At 36.8% G+C, this 18,082-nt stretch overlaps 1 protein-coding gene across 2 annotated transcripts; it reads right to left on the reverse strand.

Annotated features, from left to right (window-relative positions):
• Nucleotides 1–2,716: 2,716 nt before the first annotated feature.
• LOC147482597 (Lecithin:cholesterol acyltransferase family protein) lies at nt 2,717–8,173 on the reverse strand. Of its 2 annotated transcripts, none has more exons than XM_086580196.1 (6): nt 7,397–8,173; nt 7,074–7,296; nt 6,547–6,830; nt 5,955–6,300; nt 3,853–4,106; nt 2,717–3,645 (listed from the first exon to the last, which is right to left on the reverse strand). In XM_086580196.1, exons 1-6 carry the CDS (start codon nt 7,858–7,860, stop codon nt 3,162–3,164), a joined length of 2,055 nt encoding a protein of 684 aa, XP_086436322.1. In that variant the 5' UTR covers nt 7,861–8,173; the 3' UTR covers nt 2,717–3,161. The 2 variants fall into 2 exon arrangements, with proteins under 2 accessions (XP_086436322.1, XP_086436323.1); XM_086580197.1 differs by having other exon boundaries at nt 3,806–4,106; nt 7,397–8,002.
• Nucleotides 8,174–18,082: the final 9,909 nt, after the last annotated feature.

An 18,082-nucleotide genomic window follows, 5' to 3' on the forward strand; every position in this document is an offset into this window, starting at 1 on the left:
AACGACAAGTGAGATATAAATACCGCGACTCAGAACGGCTTACTTACCACTGGTTGGGAAATGGAGATGCCTCAGAGAAACTTCCGGAGGGAGGTCCGCGGATAAAAAACTACCGGACACATACAACGGGTACTGGTGCCACACCTTGTCGAAAGTGGTGATGTGAAGAAAGAAAGACTTCTTTTGTGGACGGGTGCAGAAGGATTGATATCCCACACTCCCCAGTTTAGTGCTTTTTTTTTATATAGAAGTGGGCAAGGATGTCGCGGAGTTGAATTTTGGGGGAGTGAGTCTCGTTGTAGTGATTGGCGGCATACATAATACGCTAGAAGTTACCTATGCCTTGGCATGGAGGAATGTTGAAATGGTTACAGACCTCGACGTCAAGGAGAGTCAAGGGAAACGAAACCGGCCGCTTATCCGGCCCTACAAGCGGCGACAACCGGGCCGTGGCGGTACCAAGTGAGGAAAATGGGTGACACCAGACACATGTTCAAGAATAATGTCACTAGGTATGCCATAAGCGGCTTTAACGACATCTAGATTGGGTCTGTTGTAGTAAGACGGCGGTGGAGGCAGAAAAGGTTTCCTTCCAGAAGTAGATGGAACAGCGGTGGGATCGGTAGAATTAGAAACTGGGGACTCAGATCGGTCCGCGGAGTGCTGGCTAGATCTAGGGGTAGAGGATCCAGATTCACCGGATTTGGTGGCGGAGGATTGGGGGGAGGAGATAGCATCACATTCCGATGAAGACATAATGGAAACAGTATTAAGAAGGAAGTTTACAAAAAGACAGATGCGCAATCTTAGAAAAGAGGAAATTGATGGAAGCAAACCTTCCAAAAATAGTGAATACACAAATAATGATTGGAAAGGAAAACAGTTTAAAGGGGAAGACAAACCTGTAATGAGAGAGGGCCAAAGCTATGGAGGCGAGAACCAAGTTATCTTTGGAGAGATATCGAAGAAACTGATGAGGGGACGATGAGGGAAGAGTTGAAGAAAGGGAATTTGAAGAGATGGTGAGGATGTACTGTTTATGAGGGTTTTGAGGGTTTTGAGAGAAGAGAGAGATTTGAGCAGGATTTGAAGGGGCAGGGGCATAATGGTATTAACCAACAAGGGACCAAGGAGATGGGGACACGTATTAGTCACGATTTTTGAAGGAACAAGAAACGAGGCGCATGCGCCCTATTTCCAGGTGGCAGTACAGAGGAAGCACGTGGAGCACGTGCTGAGGGAATGAAGATAGGGGGACAGAGTGGGAGGGTCCAGAAAGAAAAATGTTCTAAGAAAGGGGTATGAAATGAGACAGGGTAGTTCTCGGCCCCATTGTCGTTCGCGGACCATTAATACGACCGAGAGAGGGCATCTGTATAGGACATCTACATGACATAGGAGATTAGTGGTAGCAATGGGACCGGATGCGGTATAGCTGGGAGAGACCGGCTGCACAAGATCAGATCCGCGGTATCTCAACCGTTCTGGAACTGCTGCGAGACGTAGAGAGATGGGGAGCGGAACCTTAACTGCAGGGTAACTGCTGCGATACGTGAAAAGGGGAGAGATCATGGAGAAAAGAGGAATATAAAAGGGGGGAAGAGAGAGGGAGAGAGGGAGGAAAAATCTGAGAGACTTGTGAGATTAGAGGTGGTGATATTTGTTCATACAATACTCATTATCATACATAATCTTGCATGGTTGAAAACGTCCAATTTGGCGGCAAGAACATCCAATTTCTGGTTTTCTATTGTTTTGGTACCACATCCACCTGTCAAAACGTTCTTCAAAGTATGTTAACCATAATAATTTATCATCAAAGAAAAGCGTTTGGGAGATCGGGAGACACAGAAATTTGACACACAAACAAAATCATGATTGTTGACGCACTTAATAATTTAGGATTTCATTTAATCTTGCATTATTCTTCATGTTTTCTATATTCCAACTTTGGATTAGCCTTTGCTTGGACCATAAGTACTGGTTTGGCTCTACATCCAAATCCAATTACTCCCAAAGCCAATGGTTCTAAATGTAGAAACAAATATTTTAATAATGAAGTAGAAGCCATGCATCTGCATCTCATCTACATTTCAGACCTTCCATTTTTCCGGAAATCATATATTGCTTACGAACCACAAGCATCTTTGTTAGAAGTGAAGCAAGCTAGAGTGGGGATTTCTTATCACATTGCCACATTGGCAACTAAAAGTGGTCGATAAACAAAATCAGAGATATATTGGCGTACAACTATGATTTCTAAAGTATCTGATCCAATTTCAAGTCAGTCCAAATGTTCAATAGAAAACATGTAAAATGCTCTACATTATGTGCCATTATGGAGACGAGGCCAGGAGCCTTGAAGATTTTGTCTTTCTAATGGCTGGGCACATAATATGCAGTTATGCAATGTGTTTGTTCCAGCAAAATAACCCAACTAACGTTGTTGTTTTTTTTTGGGACCCCCTTCCTTTTAAATGATTAACAAGCGTTTTCCGACCATCATAATTGAGTGCGATGCCCACAATTGGGAATCTCTCATCTATGTTTCACTACCCAATATCAAAAAGAAAACAAAATATCTCCGAGTGTTGCCCTACGCCCCTACCCCAATGGCCCAGTTTACCAGCTGGTTTGACAACAGGTAACACATTGTCATAGTTATTTTCCTGGAGGCCAGTTACCTCATCTATGATCTATCAAGAGCCAAAGAATGAAGTTAGACGAGAGAGTATAGTCACATTAAAGTTAGATTTCTTGGACAAAGCAAAGATTTTAGGAGCCTGGCTAATCCTATTTCAGGTTACTCTACTACAAAATTAATATGCCTCTGAACCGTTCTCTCTACCTACAATATCCTGAGCCTGATTGTACATTTAAACCTGGACACTGTTGCCTACCAACTAGAACAACAGCTGTTTTTCCCAAGGAAGCCTCGTTTCGCCATGTACGTGGTTTATTATCTGTTCACTAAACTGCACGTTTGTTGGTGTTGTACCATTCACTTATTTGTTTCATAGTCCTTGCATGCCTTGTCCTGTCTCCCCATTCTGTCCTAGGTCAGAAGGATGATATGGTGATGATTGTCACATTGGATAATTGTCATTGAAGAAGGATGATTCATCACTTGAACTAGATTTCTGCCAGCAATAATGATGCAATCACAGCCGTAAGTTTATCCTCTCGGACATACTAACAATGTCCGAATGAATTTTGTCGCCACCCAACTCTGCTCCAGTGGCACCCGCAGCAACACGCATTACGTCCTCAATCAAGTCAAAATTCCCCATGATATCGACATGAGCTCCACTATGAAGACCACGTCCTTCAAAATAACTCGCCGGTGGCTTGTGTCGATACTCACGTACATAGGTGGCCATGCCAGAAGGATTAAACCTGTTCTTCCCTCTCCACCCTTTGGCACACATGAACCCGGCGCTTAGAACTGGTACAGTTTCATCACCATCTACGAAGTACACACCACTCTTCAAGCACCCATTATCATTTCCATCCGCTGTGGTATCAATTCGGAAAGGGATGCTCCTGCATTTATCATTAGGTGACATCTGGTATACGTAAGATCTTTCTGTAGGAATACCCACTCCATATTGGCAGTAAATCTCCATCTCTGAGGCGTCAGGTAACCTGTAATCATATACAATTCCTTATGCAATGAGGTAGCTAGAGTAGAATTACTGACAATGAATTCCAGATACCTAATTGAGTGAACGCTTAGGATGGCATAAGTATCTACACATTTCACTATTGACCATTTTTTATAAATGGGCATAGCAGTATAAAGTACCTTTACTTTCACTATGCCATATGTGATGAGAGGATGATTTTACATACTTTGTCTCCAGAGGATTAGACCAGTACTTGTAATGGGAGTACTTAGGGTCATCCAGATCTTCCGCTATTCCATGAGAGAAGTGACCCTCTGCACGGTGCATCATCTTTGGTGCTACAAAGCGAAGTAGATCAAGAAAGGATTTAGCTGTGTAAGCCTTTTTCCCTGCAACTTCCCTGATGCTTTCCTTGCTCATCTCATCATATTCAGTCCACACTTCTCCACATGAGGAGCTATGTTTAATCTGTGCTGGACCCTGGGAAATATCAAGTTAGTGTCTCAATCAGATATTGAGATTTCGTGAAGAAAGAAATAAAAACTCATAAAATTGAAGTCACATAGACAAACCATAATGAGTGTCAAAATGAAATATTTTAAGATAAGTTGCATTGGATTAGTAAGTCATTTGAAAAGATTCTTGTATTACCTTGAAGATCAGGATATATGCTACAAGAAATTCTCAAAATTGGCTCATGAATCATGTGGCACAACCTTTATTTAGATACTACTACTTTGACATACCATCACTGTACTGGAAAACGCTGGGATTTTGGAATGGTGATACAATCAAAAAATACATAATACATAGGACAACACATTTTGAAGGGTAAAATTTTGGGAAACCTCATATCTAAATTTTCATCAGAGATCACATTGTTTTTTCATGAGAAATCGTGAATCTGGAGCTCTTACATGATGGAAGTAGTTTGAGACTTTTCTTTTTCTTTTTTGATTGCCACCATTTTTGAACCCTTAGCTTTTATATATTGTCAGTGAAAGTATGAACACAGCCTAGAATTTCTTTCTTAGGTTAAATGGCAAGTTGCAGGTTTAAGTGGTGAGAATTTGAACAAGTACAGAGAAAAGTGTCCACTTCACTCATAAGTCATAACTTCTGCATCTCACAGCTCCAAAGAGAAGCACATGGATTCTCCAAGCCTTCCCCTCCAATATATAAACATGCATTGTAATCTTTAGGAAGGTGGCTTCCTTTGGATTATGTCGAAATGCACCTCTTATCTGACGAGCTGCCAAATTGATTGCACTGTAGGCCAAGAGAGGCCATTCTGACTAGCGCATGCACTCACATGCTATAAGCAACCCCTCCTCTACCTCATTCATAGAATTTGTCTGCTCAGATAATTTGTCCAGTTTGTTATGTTTTCTCCGCCTTGTCTTACATGTGCATAAGTCAAAATTCACTTTCAAATAAAACAAAAGAATAATTTTTAGCTCACTAGCCTCACGCCTTGTCTCCATTCAGCCATTCATTCCAATCCTCATTCAATTTATTCCATCATAGATGCCATATTTAGATCTGAAATAAACATTGTCATGTTCATTGTGTGATTAATAGAGTCATGCCATCTGACTTGGCATCAGTAGCTTCTTCATTAACAAAAAGCAAGGCAGGTATTCTCCAGCCAGAACACGACTCCATGGAGTACTTGAGCCATCACAAAGCGCAGAACATTCTAACTATTTTCTCGAAAGTATACTGCCATTGGTTTATTAACAATAGGAGGGAGATGGCAATGCAAACTATTGGAAAACAGTCTTTGCATAAGTACAAAACAGGTTCAACCTGGCTGTTTAAGAAATGTATAGGTGCATTAGCATAGGAGGTTGGAGTTAACCCTCTCCTAAGTCCTAAGCTATGATGCACAGATACTCCTAAAATGCCATTGCACCCGTATCGGTCGGGTACGATACTGATACAGGTACTGGATACTTCTAGGATACTTCTAGGGTACTGGAATCCCTGAAATAGACCTGATCCGATAGTTCTACTCCATTGAAATGTAATTGTTCTTGAGGCTTCAAACTGTATTGACCCATAGGCCGTACCCGTATCCTAATATTTCAAAAAAGTTGTATCGTACCCCGTACCGGTGTCGCCGTATCGGTACCCATACCCGTATCCGTGCATCATAGGTCCTAAGGTCTAATGACAATGTGCATCGTATAGAAATTTCATCCAAGTAAAATTTCCTTAATGTTGATTTACTAGAATTTCATTACAAGTAAGATGACGTGGATTTTTAAGTCAATTGAATCACCTGAAGAAATAGATAAATTCAAAAATAGTGTATAGTATAGTTACCTTTTGATTGAATGGTTGTAGCTCTGAGGATGGCAACTCCGCTGTTTCCTTCCCAAATGAAATCATCCTTCCATACCGGATGGGCTCCTCTAACCTGAAACCTAGTTTTCCGTCACTTGCATTTGATGACTGGGTTGAATTGCGAGAGGAAGCCTGAAAATACTTATTTTTAGTTTTATCACAAATGCATCCTTCTTCAGGAGACCAATCTAAGTTGCCCCAGACTGTCTCTCCTCCTTTTGGCATCAGTGATATGATAGAGTCCCACGTACGTGATACTCTCATCATGTGCTCTAGAGTTTGAAGCCCAAAAATATCAGAATCCAAAACTCCAGGAGCCATGGCCCTGCACATTGCAATTATGATAAAATAGTCAGGCTATTGACTTGCTTTAATTTGAAAGCTGTTTGTATAAAGATTTGTAAAGTGCATCAAATTAGTGATGCCATATGCGACCCATTAACTGTATTGAGACTATAACATTAGTGCACTTGAAAAGTGAAAATTACTTGCACTTAATGAAAGCGAATTCCACCTGAACTTTAAGCCATGTCATGCTTGATTAATATAGAACAAAGATGATATGACTGACCTTGCAAAAGCAACATCTTTGCCCTCAGCAGAAAATAGGCTACTAACTGTTTTCGGGACACCAAGGAACGCTGGACCAATATTCATGACTGACTTGATGTGCTTGGCGCACCACTGAGGTCCACCACCACCTCCCATAGGAGGGGGAGCTTCTACCCATTTCAGGAAATGCAAGAAGTAGATCACCCCCATCGAATGAGGCACCACTACCACCTTCTTGTAGCCGTTATTTACAAACATAAGCTCAATTTTGCTCTTCAATCTGCTAAGTGACTGATCGCGAACCTGCTCATTACCAACAAAATTTCAAGCTAAATTGAAGCTTTTAAGTCACATTTCATCCCTAGCTAGCATTGATACTTGACAGGAATTACACAAAATTAGCCCAAAAGATTATTTCAGCTAATGCATTCCTACAGAGTACCTACATTATCTAATTTATTAGCTTAGACAGACCTAAAAGACCTGAACATTACGCTCAAACCTTTACAGCCTAAACATCTTAACTAGATGAAATGGGGATTTTACCTCAGTGTTTTGAAATGAGAGTCTCCAATCATAAGCAGCCATATGCAAATTCTTCCCCTCATAACCAATTTGAGCTAAATTCTCAATCAAAACAGCCCAAACAAAGTAACCAGGAGCAAAATAGTCGGCAGCAACCAACCCAGGTACCGCTCGAACTCGAATCCCCGGTGGGTCTAGTCCAGTTTTGCTGTCCAAAGACATATGCTCCAACCAACACAAAGGCCTAAATTCAAGACGAATTAAGGATTGTTATGATATTGATAGACCAAACAATTGAAACAATTTACGAGCTAGATCTCAAATTTGCAAATGCAATCCCTAACCTTTTGAAGAGTTCTGCGAAGCTACCGCCCCAAAGCCGCTTTCTGAACAACCCTTCTGCACAAGGCCTACCTTCCCAAAGCTCCAATCCACCAGTAACAATGCCAGGCACTAAAACAACTGGATGTAAAGCAGTCAGCCCCTCTTTTCTAAGCTTAGTCCCTGGTGATTCAGGCACTTGAAAACCAGGTAGAGTAATAGGTACAGAATGATAAAGAACCAAAAGTATCCACCATGTAGTACACATGTAACCAATCATCCAACAACACCAATCTACACATCTCCATTCTTTACCTTCTTTTCTCCTTCTCCTCTTCTTATCTGTTTTAACTACTTCATTAGAAGTAACACCAACACCCTCATCTTCTAAACTAGTTTTTGAATCTTTGAAGGAGTCAAAACCCAAAGAAGGGCAACTAACAGGCTCAACATAGCACAACTTACGAAACCTTAAGAGTGAAGCCATACTTGGCCACTTCACTACTCAAAATTAAATGAGCAGAGAAGCTAAAACCAAACAAAGGGTATGGACGAAAAGATAGAATGAGTAGTGAACTTATAATGTGATCAAGTACGAGCGTTACTGAAGAGCACAAGTGTTGAAGAAGCAAATGATACAATTTGTGTATAATGCACCACATAGTGCAAACAAAGGTGAGGTGGTTCTGGAGGCATCTGGTTTTCTAATATGGAAAACGGATCTTTTGAGGAGGAACCTGTTTGCGATGAAACCAAGGGGTAGTGAGGTGAGGAATAACATCACCATGACACTTGTCTATGCTCTTCCATGCATTGCTCGAGAGCTTTATGTAGAAAAAAGGTGGGCTATATAAAGGATTCTGTTTGTACAGATTTTTATATATATATGGCATGGGTATAAATAATGATCTAGTATCTTTGTTTACCGACTTTACCCAACCTTTATTACCTATAAAATTTTGAGCGGACTCCTTTATCAGTTCACCCTGTCGACACTACTCATCCACTTTCCGTGAGCCCGACCTTGCCCATGGACTGACAGACTTTGAAGTTTAGTCCCGGCCCTCGTTATGCCCTCAACATTTATTACATAGATTTTAATGAATTTTCTTACAATATATTTCATTTTAGCAATAATACACTAAACATCACTTAAAGAAACACTTATCTTTTAAGTTTGCCAACCTTATTATCTCATTATAAATTTTATTAAATGAATTTAGTTGATCTTAATTGACTAATACAAACTTAACAAATTTTTTGTAGTTTGAAATTTTAATTGTGGTGCGTACAATTGTATCCTTTTTAACTAGTATTTCTAAATTCATTTGTAAATCAAATATATAAAATAGTACCCGACCCTCAAGTTTAACCCTCAAACCCGGCCCTTAAAGCCCTCTCAAGAGGGTTGAGGGGTTGGTATGGGTTTTGAGATTTAAGCATTGGCCGGCCCATTTGACACCTTCTTAAAGCCCCTCTCAAGAGGGTTGAGGGGTTGGTATGGGTTTTGAGATTTAAGCATTGGCCGGCCCATTTGACCCCCATCAAACAGAGTATGTATTGTGAGAATATGTTGAGAGATTTCAAAAATATTTTTATATCTCCATGAGTTTCACGACATATCTATTCTATGGCATGGAATCTCCTATAAATAATTTTTTAACTGGATATTATCGATGATTATACCTAGGGGATCAAACAATGAATCCCGCCTCATGCTTTCAGGGCCAGGTTGGTCTACCCTCATATAGACTGAGGACCGGGCTATCCGCCTCTTAATTTGGGCTTAAGCGCCAAACCTAAGAGCCGAATACTATGCCATAAATTTGAATATTTAATAAACAAAATAAACTTTAAAAAAAAAATTGTTATAAAATGATAAATTTGTACGCACATACTTCACAATTAAAACTTCAAACTACTAAAAGACTTATTAAAGTCACATTTGTCAATTAAGATTAACTAAATTCATTTCATAAAATGTTAGAATGCTATAATAAGGTTAGCAAACTTAAAAATAAATAATTGCTTTTTTTAAATGATATTTAGTGTATTAATACTAAAAAGAGATGTATTACAATAGAAATCAATAAATATATGTGATAAATGTTGAGGGCTTAATGAGAGCCTACGAGGGCAAGGTTTAGGATCGGGCCTAGGCTTCAAAGTCGAGGCCTCCCTTCACAGGCTTGAAGGTCGGGTCAACGAATGTGTGATGACCTTATTTTTAATTTTAAGGGTGTTTTTGCCCATGGGCCAGGTCAGGGCTGGCGGGCTGAAGGATTGGGCCATTTTGACACCCCTAATTATACCATACTAGAATTATGTTCGGGCCCAAAGTTTAACGAAACCCATAAAGAAAAGTCGTGTGCAATGTAGTTGAACACGATTAATTAAAGCGTTTAAGGGAGAAATAAAGGCAGAAAGAATATGATAAAGAGTACACTGTAGCAAATAAAATAGGGGTTGTTAGAACCGAAACAAAAACATAAGTGGACCCAACATGTTTGCGTGTCCAAAAAACCAAAAATACACGTGTAGCCAAAGTAGGAATTGTTAGAACTAAAACGGCGCATTTGGTTAGCTCGGCCACGCCATTTATAATTTATTATTTATTAAGTAGTAGAAATATGTCAGGGGTTCAAACCCGCCAAGGCACCAGCACCCGAATTACTGATCTCATTTTAAAAACAGACTTGCCAAAAAAACATATACATAATGAAATAAACAATGAGAGTTGAACTTCCAATGCAAAGTACTCTTCATTTTACATGCATCTAATTTTTAAATTTAACTCGTTAAATCTAAACGACTTAGAATCACTCGTCCTTTTATTTTTAATTTTTAATTTTTAATTATATGTTTAATTAGATAATGTCACTTTTTGTGATTTTCATATCAGTGGTAATATCATTGACATGCGGTCATGTACTTTCACTTCAAATCGAAGTATATTATGCATGACCAGAAACTAAATATATGCAAAGTGAATTGCATGGAAAAAAAAAATTCTAGTCACAACTTTCATCGAAGCAACCAAAGTTTTGGATCATGGCTTTCGCTCATCTCTTCAAAGCATTATAGTCTCTAGTGGCCACGGATTTAGTGATCTCCAATGAACAGGGCCGGCTCAAGCCTAGATGTGGCCTTAGGCGACCAATTCAAGCGAGGCCTTTTTTATTTTAAAAATTTATTGAAAAATTGAAAGTAGTGTGTGTGAGAGATGTTGAGAAGGAGAGACGTTGGTTAATATGTATTTAATATGTCTTTAATTAGTTAAGTTGATAGAGAGTGGAAAAGGCGCCATAGAAAGTGGAGATTCTTGCATATATTGTGGAATTTTATATTTTCTTTGATTCTTTCTAATTAAGATATCTAACTAAATGAGGACACTCCCACAAAAATTAAGACAACTACCCACTAGCAACCATTAGATTCATCCTATAACTCTGAGATGCAAATTGTGTAGTGGTCTATTGGATTAAACTTTCTTCAAACCAATTCACTCATGAGATTTAGTGCGTGGGGAGAAAACAAATAGACTCCTACTATCTTTTTTGTTTATTTTTTTCTTTATAAAAGATGGTAATATCAAATTTATGTAAGGAGAAATAAGAAAATTTGGAGGCCTTCTAAATTTGAGGCCTTAGGCGGCCGCCTAAGTCGCCTTATGGATGAGCCGGCACTGCCAATATATTTTTACGCTTTCATTACGCCAAGGTGGTCTCGGCATTATTTGCGAACAAATCTCATAGTTTTGAATTTGTAACCTCACGAGTCCAAACGAGGGAGCTTTAGTGCCCCTATGAGTGTTGTCTTTTCTAATGTCACTGTTGTTGAACTACAACTTTGTCTTTCTTATTTTGACCTCAGCATGCCAAAGACTTTCTTCTTGCCATTCATATATATAGAATGTCTTGGACAACACATGTCACCGGTTGAGTATCTTGTTATCCTTCATTATCGCCTCATAACCCTTTTGTATACAAATGCGGACTATTGTCTTATTTGTAAAAAAAATCTGTCTTGACGCCTTTGGGTATCATGCTACACAATGCAAGCACTTTAATTCCTAGGTTCAAATACATAAATGACCACGAGTGAAATGTTTTGTACGATGTGATTTGGCTGGTTGGTATACAGGTGAAGAAATAGGCTCCTATCAACTTCTTTACAGACCCTAGAGAAGGCAGATCGGCGCTTAGGGTGGCAGATGTCCTGATTTATAATTGTTTTGAAGGAAATCATGCATGCGTCAACGTTACAAGAGTATCTCTAATGGTAGGATTCGATAATGTATTATTTGTGGTTGGCCAAAACAACTAAAAATGCAACCCCTGCGAAAGTGTAGAAAGATGAAGGAGCATGTGTATGTAGCTAACCAATGCTACTTTATCACATTTGGTTCTCTGGTGTCGAAAGCCCGCAGTTGAGTTGCTTGGAAGGTTGCACAAAGTATTGAACAACAATGTGATGACAGTTGGTGCCAATAAATACATGTGTAGGAGGAATGAAAGATTATTTATTCCGCTATTCGATAAGGGCTCGTAGCACAATTTGTAGCTTGTTGACCTTTTATATCTATTTGGATATCAAATAAAAGATTTTTTTTCAAAAAAAAAAAAAAAAAACAACAACAACAACAACAACAACTTAATGACAAAACAAATACTTCGAAGCATAGTCCATGGATTGCGCATTCACATTTTTTTAGTCATTTCACATCAAAATATGAACATTTGAAGTGGATTGCATTTTCAATAATACCAGCCCATGTGGCTTGACAAAACACAAGCATGCTGCACAACTGGATCGTCAAAGACAGTAGACAAACGCCAATGTCTCCACTCAATAGATGGCAATGATCTAATATCAATCTAAGCACGAGCCATACACACATTATTTCTAATCTGCCCCCTGTTGCGAGTTAAGTGAAGCCCTGACCAACTTCCAAATTTATGGCGAGTATCAGCAATCATGTTTATGTTAAGACAAAGACAACGGAAGTACTTATAAAACCAAATTTTCAAAAGTCCTATGAATTCTGCAATCTGAGGACTTTTACTTCCAAATGTCTGTGAAGATTTATCTAACGCCACTATTAATGTGGCATATACTGAGCTACCAAGGTCATAATCTTTCATATTATGCAAATCAGAAACATAAACATAATATCCAAGTCGTACTGTAGAATGACCATTTGGAAACAAAACATGCTCAATAAAAAACATCAAAAAGCCCTAATATACACATCAGCACCCTCACTACTAGATAGAACAATCAAAGCTAACTCCGCTAGTGTATTAGGATCCAAGAGAGGTTCCATGTATGCAACCATAATATGAGATAGCTTATTAATACCAAAAGAATCATAAGCATCCGCATCCAAGCGAGAAAAAATCATAAGCATACTACCAATGTTCTCATAATTTGTATTAAAATGTATCGGTTGGCATATACCGATACTCAACCCATAAATCATGGTGAAGTCTAATGGACTCCGCACAAGAAAAATGAAATGTATGAGGCTTATTCCACCATCTTTCTACTAAGATATGACTACTGCCCAATCAGTCTTCTCATAATCTACATCAGCCAAAAGACCCAAAGGTGTTCACAAAATACTATCTATAATATGTACAAACTCATCCAAACTCTTAAGAACCTTCCACCATTCTCTAACACCAAGTAAAGCCGATCTAACTCGGTAGTCAATAACTTGCTGATATTATGAAAAAAATAATAATGCATATAAGATAAATAATTAATTGGTTCAACTCAACTAATTAATGCATAATATTCAAAATATTTAATCAAAACTAATTAATTACTTGAAAATTAGCCACTACACTCGACACGGGTTTTGTATCACGTGTAGAAGACACAACTTGCATATCAAGTGTTTCATCGAGATTAAATTGTCAATCGAAGTCGTTCAATTGATACTCAAGTACATATGAATGTCTATCAGTTAGCGCGGCGTCCTCAACTTCTTTTCCCCCACCGTCTTGTACTTTCTCGGGTTCTTCTACCTCTACATCATCGCCAATGTCGTTTGTGTACTGTCAATACTCATCGTCAACACCGTCGAAAGGTTGAAAATGATCCATATAAAATTTCAAAAGTTTAGGTAGGTTTTTGTTTTTTTTTACTAAAGAGAGGGTTTATGAATTGAGAGAAAAGTTAAAAATGAATGAACCGCACGGTTTTGGTCATGTTTATAAAGGCATAGCACGCGGTGTTTCAAACACCGCGCAGTTTCTGAAAAACCGCGTGGGCTTGGGCTTTTAAGATGGGCTTCAATGACACAGTTTTGAGAAAGCTGTGTGGGCTATACGATGCGGTTTATCCAAAACCGCGTCATTTGATGTCAACTATTTGATATCGCTCATGAAGTTTGTTAGTGTTTTTTTGGTTTGGTTCAAAATTTTAGTGTTTTCTTGGTTTCTCTCCTAAAGATGCTCCTAATTCCAACTTAACCAAAAAAAACTCATTAATTCCAAAACTAATGCAAAAATGTGCTTGGTGAACTTTTAGGCAATGATCCTTTTCTGATAAAACCAGTGATTGTCTATTTGTTTTAGCTCTTAATTATGTAATTATTAGGCAAGTAATTATGTAACTCATAACGAATTATTTTTAATAACCTTCAAAAGAGATTTACCTTTTCATTGGCGTTTGCCCAACCAATGCAAGTATACTAGCTATGAAGCTTATATTATTGTAGTTTGGATTTTGGATACACACGTATAGTGCCCAATTAAGATATGGGGGTGCCTAAGGCTAAGTCCAATGGTTTGGTGCGCTATCCCACCAAACCACAACAGTACAGTGGATAATGATAGCGGGTTAGCGTTTCCAAAACCAATGGTTTTTTTGACAGCAGCCAGTACCAATGGTGTATAGGAAGGAATTTTGTTTTTTTTGGACTCTCCACTCTCCAGCAGCCATTTCCAAAGGCGTGTGGGAAAAAAGATTTTTTTAAAAAAATCTACCTGCCACATAGTGTGGCGGGTGTGGGTTAGATTTATTCTACCCGCCAGTCATACTGGCGTGTAGACTTGATGCTATATCGTTAAAACTGACACTATAAATAGGTAAACTTATATCGATAGTGTTGGCGGGTTAGCAGTTTGACGCACCATTGGATTATAATTTCTGTGATATTTGGTGTTTTGCCGCACCATTAGACTTAGCATAAGTTGCTTGTAGAGCAAAGTTGGGTTTGGGCATGTTTAGTGGCATACGACTCAACTTTACAACATTCCTATTAACCTATGTCTTTCTTTCTCCATCATGTCACGAGGTGTGACTTATACTCCTTAAAATTAAAATCATGAATTAATCTCTTAAAAGTTATAACGGTTGGAGTTTATTGAAAATGATGATAGAATATTTCATCATCCCGTACACCAAAACGAACAAATAAAACTTTATGAATTGCTTTCGGTATGTCGGAGAACTTCATCAATTAGGACTTCTGGTTTTAGACATGGTTTTATTTCTTGTTAACCCATAAGTCTGTAACTAGCTTTCGAACCCGTCCTACGAACGGGTGTCGTTATATTAAATTATTCTAAAAAATATTAACAACTATATAGCTCTATGAGATATGAAAATTATATTAATCACTCATTCAAATTTATTGCACCACTCTCTATAAAAAGGAAGCACCAAACCTTGATAAAACTCATCAACTTCTTTTTGTTGTTAGGTTTAATAATAGAAGTTTGATTGAAGTTTTGTGAAAATGCCCAATGTGGCAAATATAATATTGAAGCTACTTGAATAGCAAGACATTCCTAATCATAATAAAATAATTATGATAAACACTACTTAAAATGCAAAACTATATTTGTCGTGACATTCTATTCCCCTTACATATAATACAAATATGTTTCAGGATTATTAGTTCAATGCATTTGCATCAAGTTTCTGATTTTCCATTAATTATTCTTTGAGGTTATTTCAATATAGTTTCATCCATTTTTCAATTTCCCGTTAGTTATTATTTGAGGTTAGTTCAATGGAATTGCATCAACTTTATGATTTCCCGTTAGTTAATCTTTGATTTTAATTTAATGCATTTGCATCCAATTTCTGATTTTTCGTTAATTATTCTTTAAGGTTAGTTCAATGCAGTTACATTCAATTTTCGATTTTCTGTTAATTGTTCTTTGAGGTTAGTTCAATACATTTACATCAAGTTTCTAATTTCTCGTTAATTATTTTTTTATGTTAGTTTAATGCAATTACATCAAATTTATAATTTTCCGTTAATTATTCATTTAGGTTAGTTCAGTACAGTTTCATCCATTTTTCGATGTTTCATTAATTAGTCTTTGAGATTAGTTTATTGTATTTGCATCCAGTTTCCGATTTTCCGTTAATAACTCTTTAAGGTTGGTTCAATACATCTGCATCTAGTTTCTGATTATTTATGCTTTGAGGTTAGTTCAATGCAATTACATCTGGTTTCTAATTTTCCGTTAACTATTCTTTGAGGTTATTTCCATGCATTTGCATTTAGTTTCAAATTTTTCACAAATTATTCTATGATGTTAGTTCAATGCAGTTGCATTTGGTTTTTTATTTTCTGTTAATTATTTTATGAGGTTAGTTCAATGCATTTGCATCTAGTTTTCCGATTTTCTGTTAATTATTATTTGAGGTTTGTTTGATGCATTTACATACCGTTTCCGATTTCTCGTTAAATATTTTTCAAGGATTTGCATCAAATTTCTAATTTTCTATTAGTTATTATCTGATGTTAGTTAGTTTAATGCAGTTGCATCCAGTTTCCAGTTTCTAGTTAATTACTTTTTGAGTTTAGTTTATTGCATTTGCATAAAATTTTTGATTTCCCGTTCATTACGTTTTGAGCTCAGTTATGTATTTGAATCCAGTTTTCGATTTCTTTTTAATTATCCAATGTAGTGTGTAATACCAACTTCTACCGATCTATCTGTAGTGTCCTTGCAAATATGACATAAAAACAAATTATGTTTGATTTATTATGTGAGATCATTGAAGATTATCCAGTTCCCGATTTCCCGCTAATTATTCTTTAAATTATGCATGACTCACTATATGTAGAATCTTCAAAGATTATCTACGAACGTTTTGTGAGATTGCCTAATAAGGCGAAGTTCATATTGAAGCTATTTGAATAGCAAGGAGTTCCCAACCATACGAAAAGAGATAAGATAAACATCATTTTAAATGTAAAACTATATTTATCAAAACATTCCCACAATATATAATCCAACTATATTTTGAGGTTAGTTCAATGCAGTTGCATTTTCCGATTCCCGTTGTTTATTTTTTGAGGTTAGTTCAATACAGTTGCACATAGTTTTTGATTTCTCGTTAATTATTCTTTGCGGTTAGTTCAATACATTTGCATTTAATTCAATTTCCAATTTTCTGTTAATTGTTCTTTGAGGTCAGTTCAATGTAGTTGAATCTAGTTTCTGATTTTTCATTTATTATTTGATAAGGTTGCATTTGCATCTAGGTTCCGATTTTCCGTTAATTATTATTTGAGGTTAGTTCAATGAACTTGCATCTAGTTTCCGATTTCCCGTTAATTATTTCTTGATGTTAGTTCAATATATTTGCATCCAGTTTATTTTTTGAGATTAGTTCAGTACAGTTGCATCCGCTTTTCGATTTCCCGTTAATTATTCTTTAAGATTAGTTCCACGCATTTGCATCATGTTTCCAATTTATAATTAATTTTTCTTTGAGGTTAGTTTAATGCAATTGCATTCAGTTTCTGATTTTCCGTTAATTTAATCTTTGAGGGTTAGTTCAATGCATTTGCATACAGTTTCCGATTTCCTGACAATTATTTTTTTATGTTAGTTTGATGTATTTGCATCCAAGTTTTGATTTCTCGTTAATTATTCTTTGAGGTTAGTTTAATACAATTGTATTCATATTCCGATTTTCTATTAATTACTTATTAAGATTAGTTTAATGCTTGCATTTGAATCAAGTTTCCGATTTCCCATTAAATATTATTTGAGGTTAGTACGATGCATTTGCATCCAATTTTTGGTTCCCTGTTAATTTTTCTTTGACGTTAGTTTCATGCAGTATTATATATATTTTAAAATATTTGTCATTATTAGTTTGCCGTTATTTTATTCATTTTCTATTATATATTTTGTAATGTTATTTTTTGTATAATTTAATTTTTCACATGTAATTTATTTTGGTTTGGTATATAATTTATTTAAGCCCAACATCCACTTTAACTGAATCTCGTTATTCCGCCGAATATGTGTGTGTGTGTGTATGTGTGTGTGTGTGTGTGTGTTTTATAAAATTTGAAATTACATTATAGTGTTTGAAAAAATTATAAATTCATAAATTTAATTTGAATATGTCGTAATTATTGTGGTCGGAATTGTGAATTTTGGAATCCTTAAGTATGAATAAATATCTAAATCCCACAGTGATGACACATTAAATCGAAAGGGTTTTATTAGGAGAATCGTTTTCGGTGGAAACTATTATTTTTAACAATTTAGTTTTTTGTCTCATATTTTTTCGTAATTAGGCAATTAACTATATTGTTTAGGAAAATTTGGAGACTCTCTGAAACTCTATATGTGATTGTTTTTTTTTCGTAATTAGCTATAGTGTTTAGAAAAAATTAGAGACTCTGTGAAACTCTAGATGAGATTGTTTTATTATTTATA

This window comes from Coptis chinensis, chromosome 8 (genome assembly GCF_015680905.1).
Source record: "Coptis chinensis isolate HL-2020 chromosome 8, ASM1568090v1, whole genome shotgun sequence".
Lineage (NCBI taxonomy): Eukaryota > Viridiplantae > Streptophyta > Magnoliopsida > Ranunculales > Ranunculaceae > Coptis > Coptis chinensis.

Excerpts from the sequence above, each read along its gene's own strand:
- LOC147482597 (XM_086580196.1), bottom strand. The coding sequence starts at position 7,860 with ATGGCTTCACTCTTAAGGTTTCGTAAGTTGTGCTATGTTGAGCCTGTT. Across the intron at positions 6,831-7,073 it reads TCTCATTTCAAAACACTGAG|GTTCGCGATCAGTCACTTAG; the intron begins GTAAAATCCCCA and ends GGTAATGAGCAG. Across the intron at positions 6,301-6,546 it reads AAAGATGTTGCTTTTGCAAG|GGCCATGGCTCCTGGAGTTT; the intron begins GTCAGTCATATC and ends TGCAATGTGCAG.